This window comes from Microcaecilia unicolor, chromosome 9 (genome assembly GCF_901765095.1).
Source record: "Microcaecilia unicolor chromosome 9, aMicUni1.1, whole genome shotgun sequence".
Lineage (NCBI taxonomy): Eukaryota > Metazoa > Chordata > Amphibia > Gymnophiona > Siphonopidae > Microcaecilia > Microcaecilia unicolor.
Genome location: NC_044039.1, coordinates 152,211,849 through 152,233,137, shown reverse-complemented (window position 1 = coordinate 152,233,137; position 21,289 = coordinate 152,211,849). Strand labels below are relative to the sequence as shown.

Sequence of the window (21,289 nt, the reverse complement as noted above, 5' to 3'; positions counted from 1 at the left end):
CTATTCCTCCTCCTCTTTTTCAGTTTCTTGACCAGTGGATAATTTTGTATCCCGGTGGACATAGATCTAGGATTATAGGGTCTTTAAGATCATGAATCCAGGTTTCAGTGATGAATAGGAGGTCCAGTCTATCTGCGATGATCCAATCTGTTGGAGTCGCTGTTTTAGTTATCACTGATCTGGCGTTTGTGTATCCCATGTGGATTTGTCTGTAGGGTTCCGTTTGGGATTTGGTTGTGTTGATTTTTATTATTTGTCTGGTTTCTTGGTGTTTGTTTTTGTTGTATCTTTTCTTCTCTTTATGTTGGTTGTTTCCATGTGAGTTTGTTCTTAATTTTGGTTGGTTATTGTTCCTTTGGTTTGTTGCACTGTTAAAGGGTTGTCTGTGGTCTTTGTATGTTGTAGGAAGATTGTTGCTTATGTTGGGAGTAGTCCATATGTGGTAGATTAAGGGTAGGAAGTATATTAGCATGAGTAGTTTGTTGGGATGCATTTTGGCTGTGTTTAGTGTTTAGTTAATCTGGTGAGGAAATGTACCTGTCCAATCTATTAGAAGAAGCACGGGAGCAGAGTTAGTTGGTTTTTGTTTCCCTGTTTAGAGTTGCCATCATCCAAGTGCTCTTAGAGGGATTGCTTGCAGGTCTTGCGTTGGTCTCATAGGCTATTATTGGAAGTGAGCCTGTCTGGTCCTATGTGGACGATGAAGCCACTCTTCAAGAAGGTCTCTGTAGCCTATTTTCGCCAGCCCCCGATTGGGCTCCGGTCTAGAGACCCGAATAGCCTCTTTGGGAACAGTTCTCCGCGAGATCGTCGGTCCCGTCACCGCTTCCCGCTCCGCCCTGGGACACGACAGGCAAACAGTGCCCGTCCGTCTCTAGTCTCCCCTGTGTGCCCGCCTGCCCGTCCCGGAGCTCCTCGATCGCCTCATCCCGAGGTCTACTCAATCCTCAAGCAGCCTTGCCAATCCGTTCTGGGTTACGGCGGGCCGAAAGTATTAATCAGCTTCGGCCACTCGGCCGCTCGTTGCTCAGCCAGTTCGGATGGGTCTGTCCGGTCTGATGTGTCGGGCCACGAGGTCAGCTGCGGTCGGCTCGCTTATTCGCTCCAGAGAGCCGCGGCACCGCTCCGTTCCAGGGATCCCGACTGGCTCCGATCCTGTTTTGTTATGGACCATTTCTCAGTTCGGTCCCCTAGGCTTGGGCCGATCCGACAGGCTCAGCCAGTCCCAGACGGGCCGTATGGTCTGGTTGGGAGTATGCAGGGATATCAAAGTCAGCTACGGCCAGGCCGTCCCGGCCAGTCTTGGGTTTGCTCACCTGTGCTGTGCTGTTCCCCGCGGTCCCGCAGTTCTCGGTTCGACTGCGGACCCGCTCCGATTTAGCTCCGGTCCATTCCGGTCCGGTTGGAGACAGCGCACAGTGGTCCAGGTACATTTTGTTTCCTCTGGACTTCGGGAGCTCCTCACCTGGGGTCCCTACCTGTCGGCCATCTTTTACCAATTCTAACATATCTAATGTGGGGGGGAGGGGGGACACATTTCCTCTCCACCCTCACCCCACATTAGATATACCTTCCCTGGTGGGGATCTGAAGCCAGTCAAAGAAATCCATGAAGCTATAGTCAAACTTTAATCGCAATTAAAAATGTAACCCTAATATATATATACACAGACACACACAGACCATCTCTGGGAAAAGGTGACTAAAGTAGCAAATCCAAAATGTTGAAAATGGGCAACTTTTCATGTCTTAGGTTCATAAACAGTTTGAAAACGTTACATTTGAACTTCTGTAACTTTTTTATTTTTTTCACATAAAAGGATGTGGTTTGGACAGTTGTATTACAAATTATTTGCTGTAACAGAATTCATTAAAATCTTATTTTTGTTTCTGGTGACAAGAGAGAGACAGAGAGATACACACACATATATATATATATATATATATATATATATATATATATATATATATATATATATATATAGGGTATGATACATACCTGTAGCAGTTGTTCTCCGAGGACAGCAGGCTGATTGTTCTCACGACTGGGGTTGACGTCCGCGGCAGCCCCCACCAACCGGAAGAAGCTTCGCGGGACGGTCGGCACGCAGGCCACGCCCACCGCGCATGCGCGGCCGCCTTCCCGCCCGTGCGCGACCGCTCCCGCCAGTTGAATGACAAGCAATAAAATATGAAACACACAACTCCAAAGGGGAGGAGGGAGGGTAGGTGAGAACAATCAGCCTGCTGTCCTCGGAGAACAACTGCTACAGGTATGTATCATACCCTTTCTCCGAGGACAAGCAGGCTGCTTGTTCTCACGACTGGGGTATCCCTAGCTCTCAGGCTCACTCAAAACAATAACCCAGGTCAATTGAACCTCGCAACGGCGAGGGTACAACAGAAATTGACCTACGAAGAACAACTAACTGAGAGTGCAGCCTGACCAGAATAAATTCGGGTCCTGGAGGGTGGAGTTGGATTTACACCCCAAACAGATTCTGCAACACCGACTGCCCGAACCGACTGTCGCGTCGGGTATCCTGCTGGAGGCAGTAATGTGATGTGAATGTGTGGACAGATGACCACGTCGCAGCCTTGCAAATCTCTTCAATAGTGGCTGACTTCAAGTGGGCCACCGACGCTGCCATGGCTCTGACACTATGAGCCGTGACATGACCCTCAAGAGCCAGCCCAGCCTGGGCGTAAGTGAAGGAAATGCAATCTGCTAGCCAATTGGAGATGGTGCGTTTCCCGACAGCGACCCCTAGCCTGTTAGGGTCGAAAGAAATAAACAATTGGGCGGACTGTCTGTTGGGCTGTGTCCGCTCCAAGTAGAAGGCCAATGCTCTCTTGCAGTCCAATGTGTGCAACTGACGTTCAGCAGGGCGGGTATGCGGCCTGGGGAAGAATGTTGGCAAGACAATTGACTGGTTAAGATGGAACTCCGACACCACCTTCGGCAGGAACTTTGGGTGAGTGCGGAGCACTACTCTGTTGTGATGAAATTTAGTATATGGAGCATGAGCTACTAGGGCTTGAAGCTCACTGACCCTACGAGCTGAAGTAACTGCCACCAAGAAAATGACCTTCCAGGTCAAGTACTTCAGATGGCAGGTATTCAGTGGCTCAAAAGGAGGTTTCATCAGCTGGGTGAGGACGACGTTGAGATCCCATGACACAGTAGGAGGCTTGATAGGGGGCTTTGACAAAAGCAAGCCTCTCATGAATCGAACGACTAAAGGCTCTCCAGAGATGGCTTTACCTTCCACACGATAATGGTAAGCACTAATCGCACTAAGGTGATTCCTTACTGAGTTGGTCTTGAGGCCAGACTCTGATAAGTGCAGAAGGTATTCAAGCAGGTTCTGTGCAGGGCAAGAACGAGGTTCTAGGGCCTTGCTCTCACACCAAACAACAAACCTCCTCCACTTGAAAAAGTAACTCTTTTTAGTGGAATCCTTCCTAGAGGCAAGCAAGACCCGGGAGACACCCTCAGACAGACCCAACGCAGCGAAGTCTACGCCCTCAACATCCAGGCCGTGAGAGCCAGGGATTGAAGGTTGGGGTGCAGCAACGCTCCGTCGTTCTGCGAAATGAGAGTCGGAAAGCACTCCAATCTCCACGGTTCTTCGGAGGACAACTCCAGAAGAAGAGGGAACCAGATCTGACGGGGCCAAAAGGGCGCTATCAGAATCATGGTGCCGCGGTCTTGCTTGAGCTTCAGTAAGGTCTTCCCCACCAAAGGTATGGGAGGATAAGCATACAGGAGGCCGGTCCCCCAATGAAGGAGAAAGGCATCTGACGCTAGCCTGCCGTGTGTCTGAAGTCTGGAACAGAACAGAGGCAGCTTGTGGTTGGTCTGAGAGGCGAAAAGATCCACCGAGGGGGTGCCCCACTCTCGGAAGATCTTGCGTACCACTCTGGAATGGAGCGACCACTCGTGCGGTTGCATGACTCTGCTCAGTCTGTCGGCCAGACTGTTGTTTACGCCTGCCAGGTACGTGGCTTGGAGAAGCATGCCGAACCGACACGCCCAACGCCACATACCGACGGCTTCCTGACACAGGGGGCGAGATCCGGTGCCCCCCTGCTTGTTGACGTAATACATTGCAACCTGATTGTCTGTCCGAATTTGGATAATTTGGCAGGACAGCCGATCTCTGAAAGCCTTCAGTGCGTTCCAGATCGCTCGGAGCTCCACGAGGTTGATCTGCAGATCCTTTTCCTGGAGGGACCACAGACCCTGGGTGTGAAGCCCATCGACATGGGCTCCCCACCCCAGGCGAGATGCATCCGTCGTCAGCACTTTCGTGGGCTGCGGAATTTGGAATGGACGTCCCAGGGTCAAATTGGTCCGTATGGTCCACCAGAGCAGTGAAGTGCGGCAACTGGTGGAGAGGCGGATGACATCCTCTAGATTCCCGGTGGCTTGGAACCACTGGGAAGCTAGGGTCCATTGAGCAGATCTCATGTGAAGACGAGCCATGGGAGTCACATGAACTGTGGAGGCCATATGACCCAGAAGTCTCAACATCTGCCGAGCTGTGATCTGCTGAGACGCTCTGGTCTGCGAAGCCAGGGCCAAGAGATTGGTGGCCCTCGCTTCGGGAAGGTAGGCCTGAGCCGTCTGGGAATTCAGCAGCGCTCCTATGAATTCCAGAGACTGAGTTGGCTGGAGATGGGACTTTGGGTAATTTATCACAAACCCCAGCAGCTCCGGAAGTTGAATAGTGCACTGCATGGACCGGAGGGCTCCTGCCTCCGAGGTGTTCTTGACCAGCCAATCGTCGAGATATGGGAACACGTGCACTCCCAGCTTGCGTAGGTAGGCCGCTACCACCACGAGGCACTTGGTAAACACTCGTGGGGCAGAGGCGAGCCCAAATGGCAGCACACAATACTGAAAGTGGCGTGCGCCCAGGCGGAATCTGAGATACTGTCTGTGAGCTGGCAGTATCGGTATGTGAGTATATGCGTCCTTTAAATCCAGGGAACATAGCCAATCGTTTTTCTGAATCATTGGCAGAAGGGTGCCCAAGGAAAGCATCCTGAACTTTTCTTTGACCAGGAATTTGTTCAGGCCTCTCAGGTCTAGGATGGGACGCATCCCCCCAGTTTTCTTTTCCACAAGGAAGTACCTGGAATAGAATCCCTGCCCTTCCTGCCCGGGTGGTACGGGCTCGACCGCATTGGCGCTGAGAAGGGCGGAGAGTTCCTCTGCAAGTACCCGCTTGTGATGGGAGCTGAAAGACTGAGCTCCCGGAGGACAATTTGGAGGCAGGAAGGCCAAATTCAGGGCGTATCCGTACCGCACTATTTGGAGAACCCACTGGTCGGAGGTTATGAGAGGCCACCTTTGGTGAAAGAATTTTAACCTCCCTCCGACCGGCAGGTCGTCCGGTACGGACACTTGTAGGGCGGCTATGTTCCCATGGATCCAGTCAAAAGCCCGTCCCCGGCTTTTGCTGTGGAGGCGCAGGGGGCTGCTTAGGCGCACGCTGTTGACGGGAACGAGCGCGCTGGGGCTGTCCCTGTGCCTGACGAGGCCTTCGGGCCGGCTGGTTGTACCTACGCTTCGCAAAAGAATAGGGTGCAGCCTGCCGAGCCCGGGAAAAACGCCCACCCGCGGGGGCGGGTGCTGAAGGCGCCCAGTGGGAGAGCTTGTCGAGAGCGGTTTCCCGCTGATGCAGTTGGTCAACCATCTGCTCGACCTTCTCGCCAAAAATATTATCCCCCCGGCAAGGGACGTCAGCCAGTCTCTGCTGGGTGCGGTTGTCCAGGTCAGAGGCACGCAGCCATGAGAGCCTGCGCATCACTATACCTTGGGCCGCAGCACGAGATGCCACGTCACAGGTGTCAAAAATCCCCCTGGACAGGAACTTTCTGCACGCCTTCAGCTGCCTGACCACCTCCTGATAAGGCCTGGACTGCTCCGGCGGGAGCTTATCGACCAGGTCCGCCAGCTGTTGCACATTGGTCCGCATGTGGATGCTCATATAGAGCAGGTAAGATTGGATGCGGGTCACGAGCATGGAGGATTGGTAGGCCTTCCTCCCAAATGAGTCCAGAGTGCGAGACTCCCGCCCCGGGGGCGCCGAGGCGGTATCCCTCGAACTCCGTGCCCTCTTGAGAGCAGAATCCACGACCGCTGAGTCATGGGGCAACTGGGGCCGCATGAGCTCTGGGTCAGAGTGGATCCTGTACTGGGACTCTGCTTTCTTGGGAATGGTGGGGTTAGTTAGTGGTCGCACCCAGTTCCGAAGCAGCGTCTCCTTCAGGACATTGTGCAGCGGTACCGTGGAGGACTCTCTAGGTGGTGATGGATAGTCGAGGACCTCGAGCATCTCGGCCCTCGGCTCTTCCACAGAGACCACGGGAAAGGGAATGCTTATAGACATATCCCGCACAAAGGAGGCAAAGGAGAGACTCTCAGGAGGTGAGAGCTTCCTCTCCGGTGACGGCGTGGGGTCCGAGGGAAGGCCCGTAGACTCCTCTGAGGAGAAATATCTCGGGTCCTCCTCTTCCCCCCACGAGTCCTCATCCTCGGTATCGGACATTAGCTCATGTAGCTGAGTCCGGTACCGGGCCCGGCTCGACGTCGAGGCACCAAGGTCTCGGTGTCGTCGAGCGGTGGACTCCCGCGCCGGCGGGGACGGAGCTCCCTCCATCGACGTCGACGGGGACTCCACCTGCGTGGCGGTCGAGACCGGCACCGCAAGCGGCGGCGGTGTCGACAGCCCCGGCGCCGGGCTAGAGCTCGCCGGCGCCACAGTCATCGGCGCCGGGGGCGCAAGCACCCCCGACGCCGGCACAGCCTGGCGCATCAGCCCTTCCAGGATCCCCGGAAGGATGGCTCTGGGGCACTCGTCCAGGCCCGCTGCCGGGAAAGGCGGTGGGGCCGGTAAGGGTGTCGGTGCCAGAAGCTGCTGGGGGCCAGGAGACGGCACCGAGGTGCCGGAACCCCGACGCGTCGGTACCTCCACCACCGACGGAGATCTCTCCTCTCTGCGATGACGCTTCGGCGTCGACTCCTCTTCAGGGTGCACCGAGGGCTCCCGGTGACGGCGCTTCTTATCTTTTTTCCGGTGCACGTCACTGGCGCCGGAGGGCATGGAGGAGGAGGAGGTCGATCCCCCTCGGTCTCGAGGTACCGGGTCCGACAGGGTTCGGTCCCGTGGCTCACGAGTTGAGGGAGTGACCGGGGCCGACTGCCCACGCGACCTCTCAACCCCACTCTCACCGGCGGACCGACGGGACCTGTTCTCCTGGGGTCGCTGCCATCGGTGCCGATGTCTCGGGCATCGATACCGGTACCGAAGAACCGGCCTTCGATACCGATGCCGTCGAGGTCGACGTCGAGGGGCCGGCGCAAGTTCCAAAAAGACGGTCCCGCAGAACTTGCCTCGCAACCTGGGTCCGTTTCCGGAGACCGAGACACAAAGCGCACGACTTGAGATTGTGCTCCGGCCCGAGGCACTGGAGGCACCAAGCGTGGGTGTCGGTCTGCGAGATCGGCCGGCCGCAGCGACCACACTTTTTAAATCCACTCGGGACCTTCGAGGACATCGACAGAAAAATCGCGTCGGCGAAGTCAAAGTCGGCAATGGTGGCTAAAATCACACCACGAAAAAATCAACCGACCGAGCGGCCACTAGGCCGCAACGTGGCGTCCCCGCTAGAAAGCGAGGGAAAAAGGGGAGCGCGTGCTCCACACGCGCAAAAAATTTCTTTTTTTTTTTTTTTTTTTTCTAAACAATACAAACAAAATCAGAGGAAACCGAATGGGAATCCAAGCGACGATCCGCGTAAACGCGGTCGAAAATCCGGCGGCTGAACCGAGAGACAGGCAAACGCACCACTCTCTCAGTCGCGGAAAAAAAGTAACTGGCGGGAGCGGTCGCGCACGGGCGGGAAGGCGGCCGCGCATGCGCGGTGGGCGTGGCCTGCGTGCCGACCGTCCCGCGAAGCTTCTTCCGGTTGGTGGGGGCTGCCGCGGACGTCAACCCCAGTCGTGAGAACAAGCAGCCTGCTTGTCCTCGGAGAAATATATATACACACACACACATATATATATAGAGAGAGAGATTTCTAAGATAGATAGCCCAAGAAAGATAACCCGTTTGATTTAAGCACTTTCCCCCACATACAAAAGGTAATTCTATAGCAGGAGACCTAAGGTAAGAGTAAACCAGGTACCTATTTCAAGCCTATCCAATAAAGAGAAGTGGGCTTTCCTATATGGAATACTGGCACAATGGTGCAATCACCTTCACCAGCCCTATAGCTGGTGTAAATGCCCGCACCAAGATGACAGAAGTTGTGTGAATTATAGAGTACTGTAACAAGGCAATTCTATAACTGTGTGTGTATCTGTGTGCTCCACTCATGTTCAACCCAAACTTCGCCTATACACATGCCCACCCACCAGCAAAGTACAGACCATCAAAACATGGCGTGCCCTTTTCCGCTAGATGATATCCTATAAGATGTCATTTAAGCACATACAGTAAATGACTAATACTGCCATTTACATGATTTCCTGGCTGCTCCTTACAGATTTACTCCCAGACTGTTTAATTGTTTAATATTAGCTCTGTAAGGAATCCTAGTCATTAAAATATGAAATCCAGATATGTTTTATTATCAGACTATCTACTATTTTTGAAGCTCAAAGAAAACATAATAATAAACACATCAAAGTCTGCTGATTGTCCTAGAAGTTCAATTGTATAAGAATTTGAGTTTGCCAGTTATTTTATTCAGATCCAAATATGCTATCCCTCTAGCTTAATGAGAGAACTATTTATAAAGAACGAAGTACATCCCCCAAGATAGCAAGTTGTAAATATCTTGTGTGTTAAGAAAAAGACCCATAACAGAAAATAAAACACCTACCTACATAAAGTCGGCTTTTAATCTGAAAGAAAAACAAAAAAAAGCAGGCAAATTACTTCTAGCAGGTGTATATATTTTAAACACAGTTCTAAAAGAATGATACTTGCATTTCATTTCAGCAAAGAAGCTATTAGCTGCTGGCGACAGTTACATAGGAAGCCTCCTATCCTATCGATTGCTTTTCTTCCTAGAGAGCAGAGTCATCTTCTCCCCTAAAGTGAGCACACATTCAGTACTAATTGACTCACTGAATTTCACCTACCTCCACAGGTTACAGGATGCTCCTTCTGCTAGTGCTTTTCTAAAACAACAGTAATAACAATCTTCCACACCTGTACTAGTTGCGCTCAAATGTTCTCCTTATAAACTAATCTGCTCCTGGACATAAGGTAAGCAGAGGAGAGAGGAAATGCTGGCCTAACATCACATGAACATTCAGGCATCTTCCCTGCTGTGAAGTAACACATACCTTGTAGCATTATATAACTGTAATAGTAGTGAAGAAATAGCAGCACGGTTACGGCTCAAGGGATGTTTTAAAGGTGAAGGCCGACCAAACTAACAGATATGACTGTAGCTGGAATGGTATGTGAACAGGAGTTCAGGAAACAGAACATGAGATAATAGAAATGTAGCAGGGAGTTTTTGGCTGTACAACATAAGAGAGAAAGATGATGAGTGAAAGAATGAAGTAATGTCTTTTATGAAAAGGCTTTGTGTAGAAACAGTATATAAGTAGCAGCATGATTAGTAAATGTTTGAGACAGTCTCAGCCAATACTTTTGTATAAGCAGAACTGTACTCCTATGAGAACATTTATTTTAATTCTGTATGCTCTATTGGTAAGTTAATAAATTGCCTCTCTCATACGTTACGTGGCCTGGTCTTTTATCATTCCAATCTTTTATTGGGATATGCATGATTACTGGGATGGTAAAAATACCTAAATCTTAATTACAGTAGTAGTACTAGTACTATGTACTTCCTTTAGCTCAACGTGGGGGCAGGGGTCAGATTCAATAGAAGATGAAATTATTTTTTAGACTAGTATGGCTGTAGAGTAAAATTATTTATAAGTGTCACTCTGAAATAGATGTCATCCTAGTAATTCTTTTTTTTTTACTTTATATTTACTGCAAATTTTTTTTACAATTTCCACAAGCAATGAATAAACATTCAAATTGTTCAAAAAAATAAGATACAGCGCAAATAGTAATACATCTTAATTAAAAAGAAAAAAAAGCAACTGAAGGTAATCTCTCCTCTTACTCCCCCAAAGAGGAGGGATCAAATAGCAATTTATAAACTGTCCTTCATATTTAATGGTAGATGTGCCATCTCAGTTAGTGCATTGGCTCACTTCTTTTCTAAATGATTATTTACAAATCATTTATTGTAAGTGATATCTTTCTGACTCCTCTTTTGAAATATGTGAAGCTAGATTCTGGTCATCCGGTAATCAATAGAAATAAAACAAAATAAAACATGGAAAAGAAAATAAGATGATACCTTTTTTTATTGGACATAACTTAATACATTTCTTGATTAGCTTTCGAAGGTTGCCCTTCTTCGTCAGATCGGAAATAAGCAAATGTTGGTAGATGACAGTATATATATGAGTGAAACATCAAAGCATTTCAGTGACAGTCTAACAGGATGGGGGTGGGTAGGTGAGAGTCAGGGCAACAGGAGAGCACTACAATTTACAAAGTACAATTTTATGCTTTGTAATGGGCTAGAAAACCCAGATCTTTGTTAAGGTCATCCAGCAAATTATTGACCTGTGACCCCAATGTCCTAGAAATCACCAGGGAATAACTTGAGAGCAGGAGACTCGCCCAGAAGTGAGCGGGACCCAGTTGATGGGAGGAGTGTGCGTACAGAACACATGCACAGCTGCAAGCAGGTCTGAGCAGTGCTGGGGATAGACCCTCCAGATGGTTGCAGGGTTAACCCTAGGCGAGTGCTAGGCATTTGCAGCACCACCCTACTAATTCTACTTCAAAGGTTCCATACTCAATAACATTACAACTTTTAGGTATTCAAGAAGGCAAAGTAGCCACAGAAGCAGACAGACGATGAGAGATCTGCAAACTGAAGGAAAAGTCCATCTCAATGTGATTCTTTGGTGCTAGAATAGGTCCGCTTCATTTCAACAGCACCCAGGAAAACTACCAAAATTAAATTCTGGATCAAGTGGCTGTTTGGAACCAATGCATATATTTTGCAGGCAAGCTCTATCATATCAAGGCTTCTTAGGATACAGATAGAGACCGACTCTTTATGGGTGAAATTATACTGCTAGGAAAGATTTGGGTCAAGCATCTATCTGGTATCAAATATCAGATAGTGAAGAAGTAAATATTTTAAGAAACCAAGGTTCTCACAGGACCCCAGGTTATAGATAAAGGTGATAAATTAGGATTTTAAAGGATAAGCAGAGATTATGGGAGTTAACACAACAAAAATAAATAAGAACTGAACAAAAGACAAAACAATTTATCAGAAGCAGATATGCAGAATAGCATGAGTTTGTGAATGAAGAATGAAAATCTAGAATAAAAAAAAGAAAGATAAGATTCCTAATCTATTCAAAAGCAACTTCCTAAGGGGGTCTTTTACTAAGGTGCGCTAGCATTTTTAGCTCACACTAAAAATCACTTTGCGCTAAGGGGGAGATTCTTTATATGGCGCCTAAAAAAATCAGCGCTGAAATCAGTGCCAACTAAGCATATTCTATAATCGGTGCCGAGATTTAGGAACCAATTATAGAATACGCTTAGTTGATCTTTCAGTGCCTAAATCTATGCACATCCACTTACACCAACAAAAACGTGACAAATTCCAGTGCATAGATTTAAGCGCACTGGGCCATATTCTGTAACTAGGAACATAAATTTCAGAATGCTCACGAAACGCCCATGCCTTTCTTACTTACAGCAAATATGCTGAATACTTACTGACTGACAGGTTCTGCAGATAAATAATAATACTGTAAATAATCCAACAATAACAGCACAAAACACCATTTCCCAGGGAAATCCATGCTGATCAGGGCCTGGTTGCAGATCTTCAGAAAATGCTTCCATTAGCTACAGAGAAAAAGACAAAGCCTGTCAGTCCACTGAAGAGTAAATAAGATGTTTATATACAGAAAAGTAAAAGCTGTCCTAGTATATCACATTTTCAAAACATATGTGCACACGTACTGAGAGAAACTGTATCCTGCAGAACATAATATGTTCACAATTAAGGTTGTATCTATCTGTAAAACTGTCAAGTGTAGAGACATAGCAACAAACCATTTATCTTCCTCACTGAAACTGAAAAATTCATGAAGATTCAAAATTAACACATTAAGGACAGGGGTGGGCAAATTAATTTAAACTAATATTTACTCTTCGCTAGGATTTAAAGTGGAATATATCAAATAAAATAAATATAGCTTCAACAATATTAAAAATACCACACACAAAATCAAACAACTACTAAACCAAAAACGGATCAATACAAAATAAAACCCCATAAAAATAATCCCTAAATTAGACTACTAACTCTTTCATTATGACCCATTTGACACTGTCAACAGGCTGGAGATAATGCAGTTTTTCTACTCACTCTGCAGTTGATCTTGCAACATCATTATCATTCAAGTCCCATATATCCAACTTTGGCGTGCGTGCGTGCGTGCATGCGTGCGTGCGTGCGCGTGCATGTGTAGATAGATAGATAGATAGATAGATAGATAGATAGATAGATAGATAGATAGATAGATAGATAGATAGATAGATGCCAACCAAATTTTAGATTCAGTTATGGTGTCAAAACCAACCCCAAATCCTTTTTCTGCCTGGTTTCAATTTCAGCCAAAAGGTTATTTTAATTTCCAGCCATGTTTTCGGTTTCAGCCAAAAATGACCATGTGTTTTCAGTGGAAGCCAAAATTTTGTGCTTTATTCCGTCTCCCTTCCTCCCTCTACTACCCAAACAGGAGTTGCCTCTCCTCCCAGAACCCCCCCTCCAGGTTCCCCCACCTCCTAGGCCTAGCTAATAATCTCTAATGGGCAAAGGGTATAGTTGGAGCAGGAGCGATCCCAAGTTACTACTGCTCATTCCAGCTCTGCTCCCAAAATGACTGCCGGACTGTGGCATTGCTCCTGCCCCAACTACACCACTAGACCACCAAGGATTGTCAGGCTGCCAAACTAGGGCATTGCTCGTGCCCTGACTATACCACTAGACCACCAAAGATCATCAGGTACTCCTGGTGGGGGGCTACTTTTTGTTTGGCTGGGTTTTTTTTTTGTTTTTTGCACTGCGAGTGAAAGTAATGTAGTTATGATCTTGCACAATAGTTTATATGGTAGAATGTTCCAAATTAACGCTTTTAGAAGGAATCAGAGGCCAACTGAATTTCAGTTTCAGATTTCGCATTGAACCCAGATCGAAAATCCAGGTTCAGATTTTTGCTGAAAATGCCTGCGCATTTTTGCCTGAAACCTGAAACTCACTCCCCCCCCCCCCCCCCAATAACACTTCCCCAGGCCTGGGGTCAGCTTGGTAGAGGGATTTATTTTGATCAGGTGTAAGGGAGGGAATGGGGGGGTTGTTTATGGGCAGCCAATTTCAGTTGCAGATTTGGTTTTGGTCTAGCAGGAATTTAGGTCTGTAAATTTGGTACGACAAGCTACTACTACTACTACTTATCATTTCTATAGCGCTACTAGACGTACGCAGCGCTGTACACTTGAACATGAAGAGACAGTCCCTGTTTGACAGAGCTTACAATCTAATTAGGACAGACAAACAGGACAAACAAAAGATAAGGGAATATTCAAGTGAGGATGATAAAATAAGGGTTCTGAACAAGTGAATAAGGGTTAGGAGTTAAAAGCAGCATCAAAAAGGTAGGCTTATAGCTTAGATTTGAAGATGGCCAGAGATGGAGCTTGACGTACAGGCTCAGGAAGTCTATTCCAGGCATATGGTGCAGCAAGATAAAAGGAACGGAGTCTGGAGTTAGCAGTGGAGGAGAAGGGTGCAGATAAGAGAGATTTACCCAGTGAAAGGAGTTCCCGGGGAGGAATGTAGGGAGAGATGAGGTTGGAGAGGTACTGAGGAGCTGCACAGTGAATGCACTTATAGGTCAATAAGAGGAGTTCGAACTGTATGTGGAAACGGATAGGATGCCAGTGAAGTGACTTGAGGAGAGGGCTAATATGAGCATAACGACACTGGCGGAATATTAGTCGTGCAGCAGAATTTTGAACAGATTGAGGAGGAGAGAGATGGCTAAGTCAGAGACCTGTGAGAAGCAAGTTGCAATAGTCTAAGCAAGAGGTAATACGAGTGTGGTTGAGGATTCTGGTAGGGTGCTCAAAAAGGAAAGGGCGAATTTTGGTGATATTATAGAGAAAGAAACAACAGGTTTTAGCAGTCTGCTGAATATGTGCAGAGAAGGAGAGGGAAGAGTCGAAGACGACCCCAAGGTTACGAGCTGATGAGACAGGAAGGATGAGAGTGTTATCTATAGAAATAGAGAATGGGGGAGGAGGAGAGGTTGGTTTAGGGGGAAAGATAAGAAACTCAGTCTTGGTCATGTTTAGTTTCAGATGGCGCTGAGACATCCAGGCAGCAATGTCAGACAGGCAGGCTAATACTTTATCCTGGATTTCGGCTGAGATTTCTGGTGTGGAGAGGTAGATCTGGGAATCATCAGCATAAAGATGATACTGAAAACCATGGGATGAGATCAGAGTACCAAGGGAAGAAGCATAGATGGAGAAAAGAAGAGGTCCTAGGACAGATCCCTGCGGTACACCAACTGACAGTGGGATATAAGTAGAGGAGGATCCACTAGAGTATACACTTAAGGTATGCTGGGAGAGATAAGAAGAAAACCAGGAAAGAACAGAGCCCTGAAATCCAAGTGAGGCCAGCGTATCAAGGAGTAGGCTGTGATCAACAGTGTCAAAAGCAGCAGATCGAGAAGGATGAGGATAGAATAGAGACCTTTGGATCTGGCCAGGAACAGGTCATTGGAGACTTTAGCAAGCGCTGTTTCAGTTGAATGAAGGGGGCGAAATCCAGATTGAAGAGGATCAAGAATAGCTTGAGATGAAAGAAAGTCAAGGCAATGGCGGTGAACAGCATGTTCAAGTATCTTGGATAGGAAAGGGAGGATGGAGATGGGGTGATAGTTGGAAGGACAGGTAGGGTCCAATGAAGGTTTTTTAAGGAGTGGTGTGACTATGGAATGTTTGAAGGCATCAGGAACAGTCGCAATGGAAAGTGAAAGATTGAGGATATGACAGATAAAAGGGATGACAATAGGAGAGATAGTGTTAAGTAGATGGGTGGGAATAGGATCAGAGGAACAAGTAGTTAGTTTCAAGAAGGAAAGAAGATGTGTAGTTTCCTCTTCAGTGATTTCAGAAAAGGAAGAAAAGGAGGCAGGGGTTGGAGGGTTGAGAGAATGGACTAAGAGAAGGAGAGGTGGAGGTGTCCTGGTTAAGAATTCAAGTTTAATCTTGTGAACCTTATCATGAAAGTACTCAGCCAGAGTCTGGGGGGAAAGCGAAGGGGGGGTTGGAGGTGAAGGCACTTTGAGGAGAGAGTTCAGTGTGGCAAAGAGATGTCGAGGGTTTGAGCCAAGAGAATTTGTCAACTGGATGTATTAGTCCTGTTTGGCAAGTAAAAGAGCAGACTGGAAGGAGGTCAGCAAGAATTTGAAATGTATGAAGTCAGCATGGGCACGGGATTTCAGCCAAAGGCGTTTGGCAGAGCGGACACAGGAACGTAGGTAGCGGATTCTAGAGGTCAGCCAAGGCTGGGGTTTGGTACGTTTTACAGAACGGGGAATGGGAGGAGTGAGAGTATCCAGAGGAGAGAATAGTATTATAGGAAGAGACAGCCTCACTGACAGACTTGGATAACATAGTGGTAGAGCTCATTAAGGATTGTCATAACTCCACAGACAGGCTGTCACTTAAATGTGGCACATTTTTAGTTTCAATTTTCATTAGCTGCGGTCCATGTGTGAGGAGTTTAGGAATCAAGGTAAGGTATACACAAAAAACTAGCACATATGAGTTTATCTTGTTGGGCAGACTGGATGGACCATGCAGGTCTTTTTCTGCCGTCATCTACTATGTTACTATGTAACTCCACAAAGAGGCTATCATCTGTCACTCTAATGTGGCACATTTTTAGTTTTAATTTTCATTAGCTGCGGTCCATGTGTTAGGAGGCTAGTTTGCTTGGAGGTAAAATACGGACCTTCATTCTTTATTTCTGGCTTGGATACAGTGGGTTTAGCAGAAGGATGCCAGGTCTACTTTCCTCCTTCTTGAAAAACTTTGTGCCCCTGCAGGCCCAGCAAAATTCGGGCTTTCTGAAGCCAATCTTTATTCTTCAAATCAAAGACTAAGGGAATAAGAAGTAGTCCCCATTTGGGGGGGCAAGGGGGGGACCCAATTGAGAGGGTAACTGTCACCTCCACCGCTGGTAGTGGCCCCATAGGGTCTGCTACCAGGATACCACAATGAGCCAAAGTCTGTGGACTAAGGCTTGGGGCAAGATTGCTAAGCTTCTGGCTCCACTGAGGTAAAGTCCACGGACTGAACCTCAGGAGCTAAAAGCTCTGGGACTCAACCTAAAGGTAGCAGACTATGGGCTGCACCTCAAGAAACCGGGCCTATCTTCTGTGTCCTACTGCACCAACCCACCTGCCATCTGCTAAGTAAAGACATACTGAGGAATTCCAGCCTGCACCAGCCCTTATACAGGTGATGCATACCTCCATCTGTGAGTCCGGAAAGGACACAACCCATTCTTGTGGACTGATCTAGCAGGATTTTTAAAGTTTAATTTCTTATACTTATTTATAGGGATTCCTTGACCATCTTTATAAAGAGATTCATCCAATATAGAACAAGTAAAGCGCGACATAAAAACTTATACTGTCTAAAAGCCTGAAAGCTATTGAAGCAATGCTACATTCAAGTATCTCTGGAGGGTTCACAATCTAATGAAAAGGAATGCAGGACCTTGGTGCAAATATTAACCATCTCTTTTCCTGCAAGGGTAAAATTATTAGCTCTTTGTACCTCTGCCTCTCCTTACCTCAGACTTTGGCGGGCAGACCCCAGACCCCTACTGATCCCAATCATAGCTCCCAACGTGCCCCTTAGGCCTAAAAGGTTTTCCTATCCCTGATCTAGAAATATTTATTTATATCGCCTATCCATATATTAATGCACAATTTACAGTAATGTATTGTACATACAGCTAAACAGTAATTCTATGATCTGTCATCTTTTTGCCTACACTACCATTTCTCAAACCAGATCTGCAGATGTGGAGGCTCATCCCATTCAGGCCTGCCAACTTAAAAAAGAAAAAAAAATGTTTACTAGAAAGTCTACTCCTTACTAAAATAACATCAGACATTCAGAACTGCAGATAGTCAGAGGGGAAGCAGCTAATAACAGATGATATCAGACAGCCTCTCTACAGTCATACTGTGGCAATAAAGAAAAACAAATCAACACTAAGTCACTATCACAACAGAAATAATTAACATTACACATGTAACTACCAATAAGGAGATGAGGTAGGTGTGGCTTGTGATCTTGCTACTAGGATTATCATGGGTATTAAAGCAACTGAGCAGTTTCCAGCAGGTGCAGAAAATTAATGGACCACCTGGAGGACCATAAATCACCTCATTACGTAAATTAGCATGTCAAGAGTCAATATGCAAAACAGGGATACTCTATCAGATATGATATCTGCGACTGTGGCAAAAGGCAGACCATGTTGGTGACAGGTCCTTGAATAATTTAAGCTAAGTAGCTTTTATTATACCTTTCAAAAAGATGTTGAAAAAGTGAGAAAAAGGTTTTGTACGGAAGATTAAAAAGTTTGATATTTGACCAATGACAATATCAGTGAACCACTAGGCTACACCTAGTGTGAAGAGAGTCCTGCTGAGATCGTATTAATTAATCTTTCCCTGTGTTTACACAGATTAAGGTGCTGGGCTTTTTTGCAGTTTATATTTAGTGCTCCCACCAATTGAAGATCGGACTGTTGAAATTGGATTTATCACATTCACAGTCTATCATCATGGCGTCTGAAGAATCTGGAGAGTTCAGCTATACAGCAGACCAGGAAGCAGCCATATTACAACATATGGCTGGATTGGATGAGAATGGGTCTACCACTTTTCCTACACCATGGTCTTATGTGGAAGAACTGAGAAACAGGACCATAAGAGCAGAGATACAGAACAGTATATTCATAATCATAGGAATCAGAGAGAATTGCGGGTTTGTTTGGAACTTAAAATATTTGATACGAGTTTTCTTACTAAATGGAATGGGATCCTTGAATAAATATAGCAAGGATCTCATCTTGCTCATTATTTAACCTAAAACAGAGGTAGAGGAGGAGTTGATAAATGAAATAGGAGTCATGGAGGAAAAATTGAAAGCATCACCTTCCATGGTGAGTGAATATGAGAAGTCCTGACAGGATCTATTAAACAAGTTGAATATACTTAAAGACTCTATAAAGAAAGATAAAATTAAATATAAACAGGACGAGTGTGACTACCAGTTGAAAACTGTTTATCCATGAATAAGGATCGATCATAAAAAAACAGATTGTCATAATACATTTACTTATCCATCAGAAGACTTTGATTCCACCGAGGATGAGGTTGAGAGATTTACTACTTGTAGTGATCTGGGTTTTTTGTCCAAACATAAACCTGCGAATTGGGGCCAGGGATCCACGCGGGTTGGATTTCAAGATCAGTCAATCAGCCCCAACATTTGGGCCAGAAGGGATCAAGATCATCAGTGATCCTTATTGGGCATCCACAGCATGATATCTGCCACTTTCAAAGTATTTTGGAATTGGGATTGACTTTTGTACCCATTGTACCTTATGATTCTTTTAAGATGTGTATTGCTTTGTTTAAATGTATGAGGAAATTGCATTTACAGAAGTACTTTGATGGTATCCAGATTTTGCAATATGTTTTCATTGTTAAAATGTGATCTACACGGACTCCTCCAGAAAGCGCCAGTTTCAGAAATTAAGATTTTTCAGAAACTAGTCTTTAGAGATTTGGATTGATTGGAACAAAGACTGTTGTTGAGACATCTTTAGCAAGACAAGGATTGTCCCAATTAAGTGACAATAAAGATCTGGCAATATTGCCAGCTGATAAAGGAGGTGAGATTACCCTTCAATCAGTAAACATATATACTAGGGAAGCTTTGTCCCAATTGCAAGATGAGACTGTATATTGTAAATTGGACAGAAATTTGATTGCAGGAAGAAATTAAGGAATATGTGGGTCAAGCATTCATGCAAAATATTTACATACCTAAGGCTTATGTATGCAGAATCCTCTTACCCCAAGTATTTATTCCTTGCCAAAAATTCTTAAGAACATAACAGCACCTTCAGAATTTCTTATAGTATGGCACTGTAGGGCAATAGAAACATCATCCCAACGGGGACCCGTTTCACCGTTCGGCTTCCTCAGGGGACCAGATACTGCTGCGCCTTCTTTTAAGTTACTGACTGTCCATCCAACTCAGTGCTGGCGACCATTGAGCCTGGACACTAAGAAGCCATACAAAGCTAAGTTCAACTTTTAGCCTTATGAATTTGTTACAATATTTTCACAGTTGAAGATTTTTTGCATAGATAAAAAAATTGTCTTGGTTTGGTTGGGGGTTTTTATGACCAATGATAGAAGCTGGGAACTGTGACTTGGATGCTGGAATTTGATAGTATAACGGCATTCTGAGGACTTCACAGGCATCTGAGGTCTTTTCCCCCACCATTCCTTTATGGTGTCAATCTACAGAGAATCCATTTCTCACCCTAGCCTTTGAACTGAGCAGCAAAATAAAAGGAATGGAGTCTGGGGTTGGCAGTGAAGGAGAAGGATACAGTTAAGATAGATTTACCCGATGAACAAAATCCTCAGGGAAAAGTGTAGGGAGAGATAAGAGTGAAGAGGTACTAAGGAGCTTTGGAAAATGACTATTCGTTTTAGACTTTTTCAGTGCAAAAACGTCCATCTCACAGACATAATCAAACAGGGAAATCTAGACATTTTTCCTGCTCAATTATGGCTTTGAGATAGACAGGGTTTTTTGGATGTTATGCACTAGATTTTATATATCACGCCTAAAAAAATCGGCGCCTGGGTATATTCTATAAAGTATACCTTAATTTAAGCATACTTTATAGAATAAGCCTAAATTTCTGCACCGTTTACAAAATACGCTGAGCGCCCGACCGCACGACTAAATTTAGTCACAGACATTTACACCAAGTAAAACTTGGTGTAAATACAGACACCTAAATTACGCATAGACTGGATGTATTCTATAACCACAGCATAGATTTTAGAAATGCCCACGGCCCACCCATTCCATGGCCATGCCCCTTTTCAACTATACGACTTAGAATTTATGTGCATCACATTATAGAATACGCTTAGACAGTTCTGCACATCAATTCTAATTAATACCAATTGGTGTCAAAAATTGCTTAAGTGGCAATTATTGGAACTGATTGGCTTATTAACTAGGTTGCATGCAAAAATCCAGAATACAACTGGATTTGCATATGCAACTTACATCGCGCTATATAAAATCCCAGGATATGAGCAGGATGGGGGGTGGGGTTGAGACAGACATTTTTTTTTTAAATGCCCCTCCACACCTGTTACCACACACACAATTCCTACAACTGGCTGGTATTCACAAAACATGTGGGCAGATTTGCTCAACCCCAATACTCACTCTGCCCCCACCAACCAAGGACTCTCATTCCATTCTGCCCACTGCATTCTTCAGCCTCTCTCCTGCACTGACCAGCTGTGTCTGCTGCCAGTACTGGCATCTCTCTGGACTCACAGCCCCCAACTTTGCAAAGAGTACAAAGTCAGGGAAGCCAGGCTCAAATCCCAGTGCCAGTCTTTGTGTTCTTGGACAAATCACTTAGGCCTCCATTGCTCAGGTGATTACAAACCTTCTGAGAACATAAAAACTCTGAATGTAACTTGCCTTGAACTACTGGGAAAGGTACATACTAAATCCAAATTGGATATGACTGATGCACAGATATCAATTAAGCCACAACAGCATGACCCCCAACAAACAGATGCTACTTTCAAGAATTATTGATATACCTTTTTTAATATTTCTTAAAAACAATCACCAATTTTGCACTGATAATTAATAGAGACCTTCATTTTCAAGCTTTATTTTTCCAAGACTCAAGAACAAAAATAGGAGAAAAATCAAAAGAATAATGTAAATATTAAGTGTTTACTGAGGTGAAGATAAGCATGAGCACTT

General features: G+C 45.7%; 1 protein-coding gene across 6 annotated transcripts in view; it reads right to left on the bottom strand.

Moving 5' to 3' along the window:
• MIA2 (MIA SH3 domain ER export factor 2) overlaps window positions 1–21,289 on the bottom strand; it is a 221,091-nt gene that overhangs the window by 109,836 nt on the left and 89,966 nt on the right. For all 6 annotated transcript variants that reach the window (XM_030215534.1, XM_030215535.1, XM_030215536.1 and 3 more), the window contains 2 exons: window positions 11,858–11,989; window positions 8,898–8,919 (listed from right to left, as the gene is read on the bottom strand). In XM_030215534.1, the coding sequence (XP_030071394.1) occupies window positions 8,898–8,919; window positions 11,858–11,989 (154 nt within the window). The remainder of the gene's footprint in view (window positions 1–8,897; window positions 8,920–11,857; window positions 11,990–21,289) is intronic.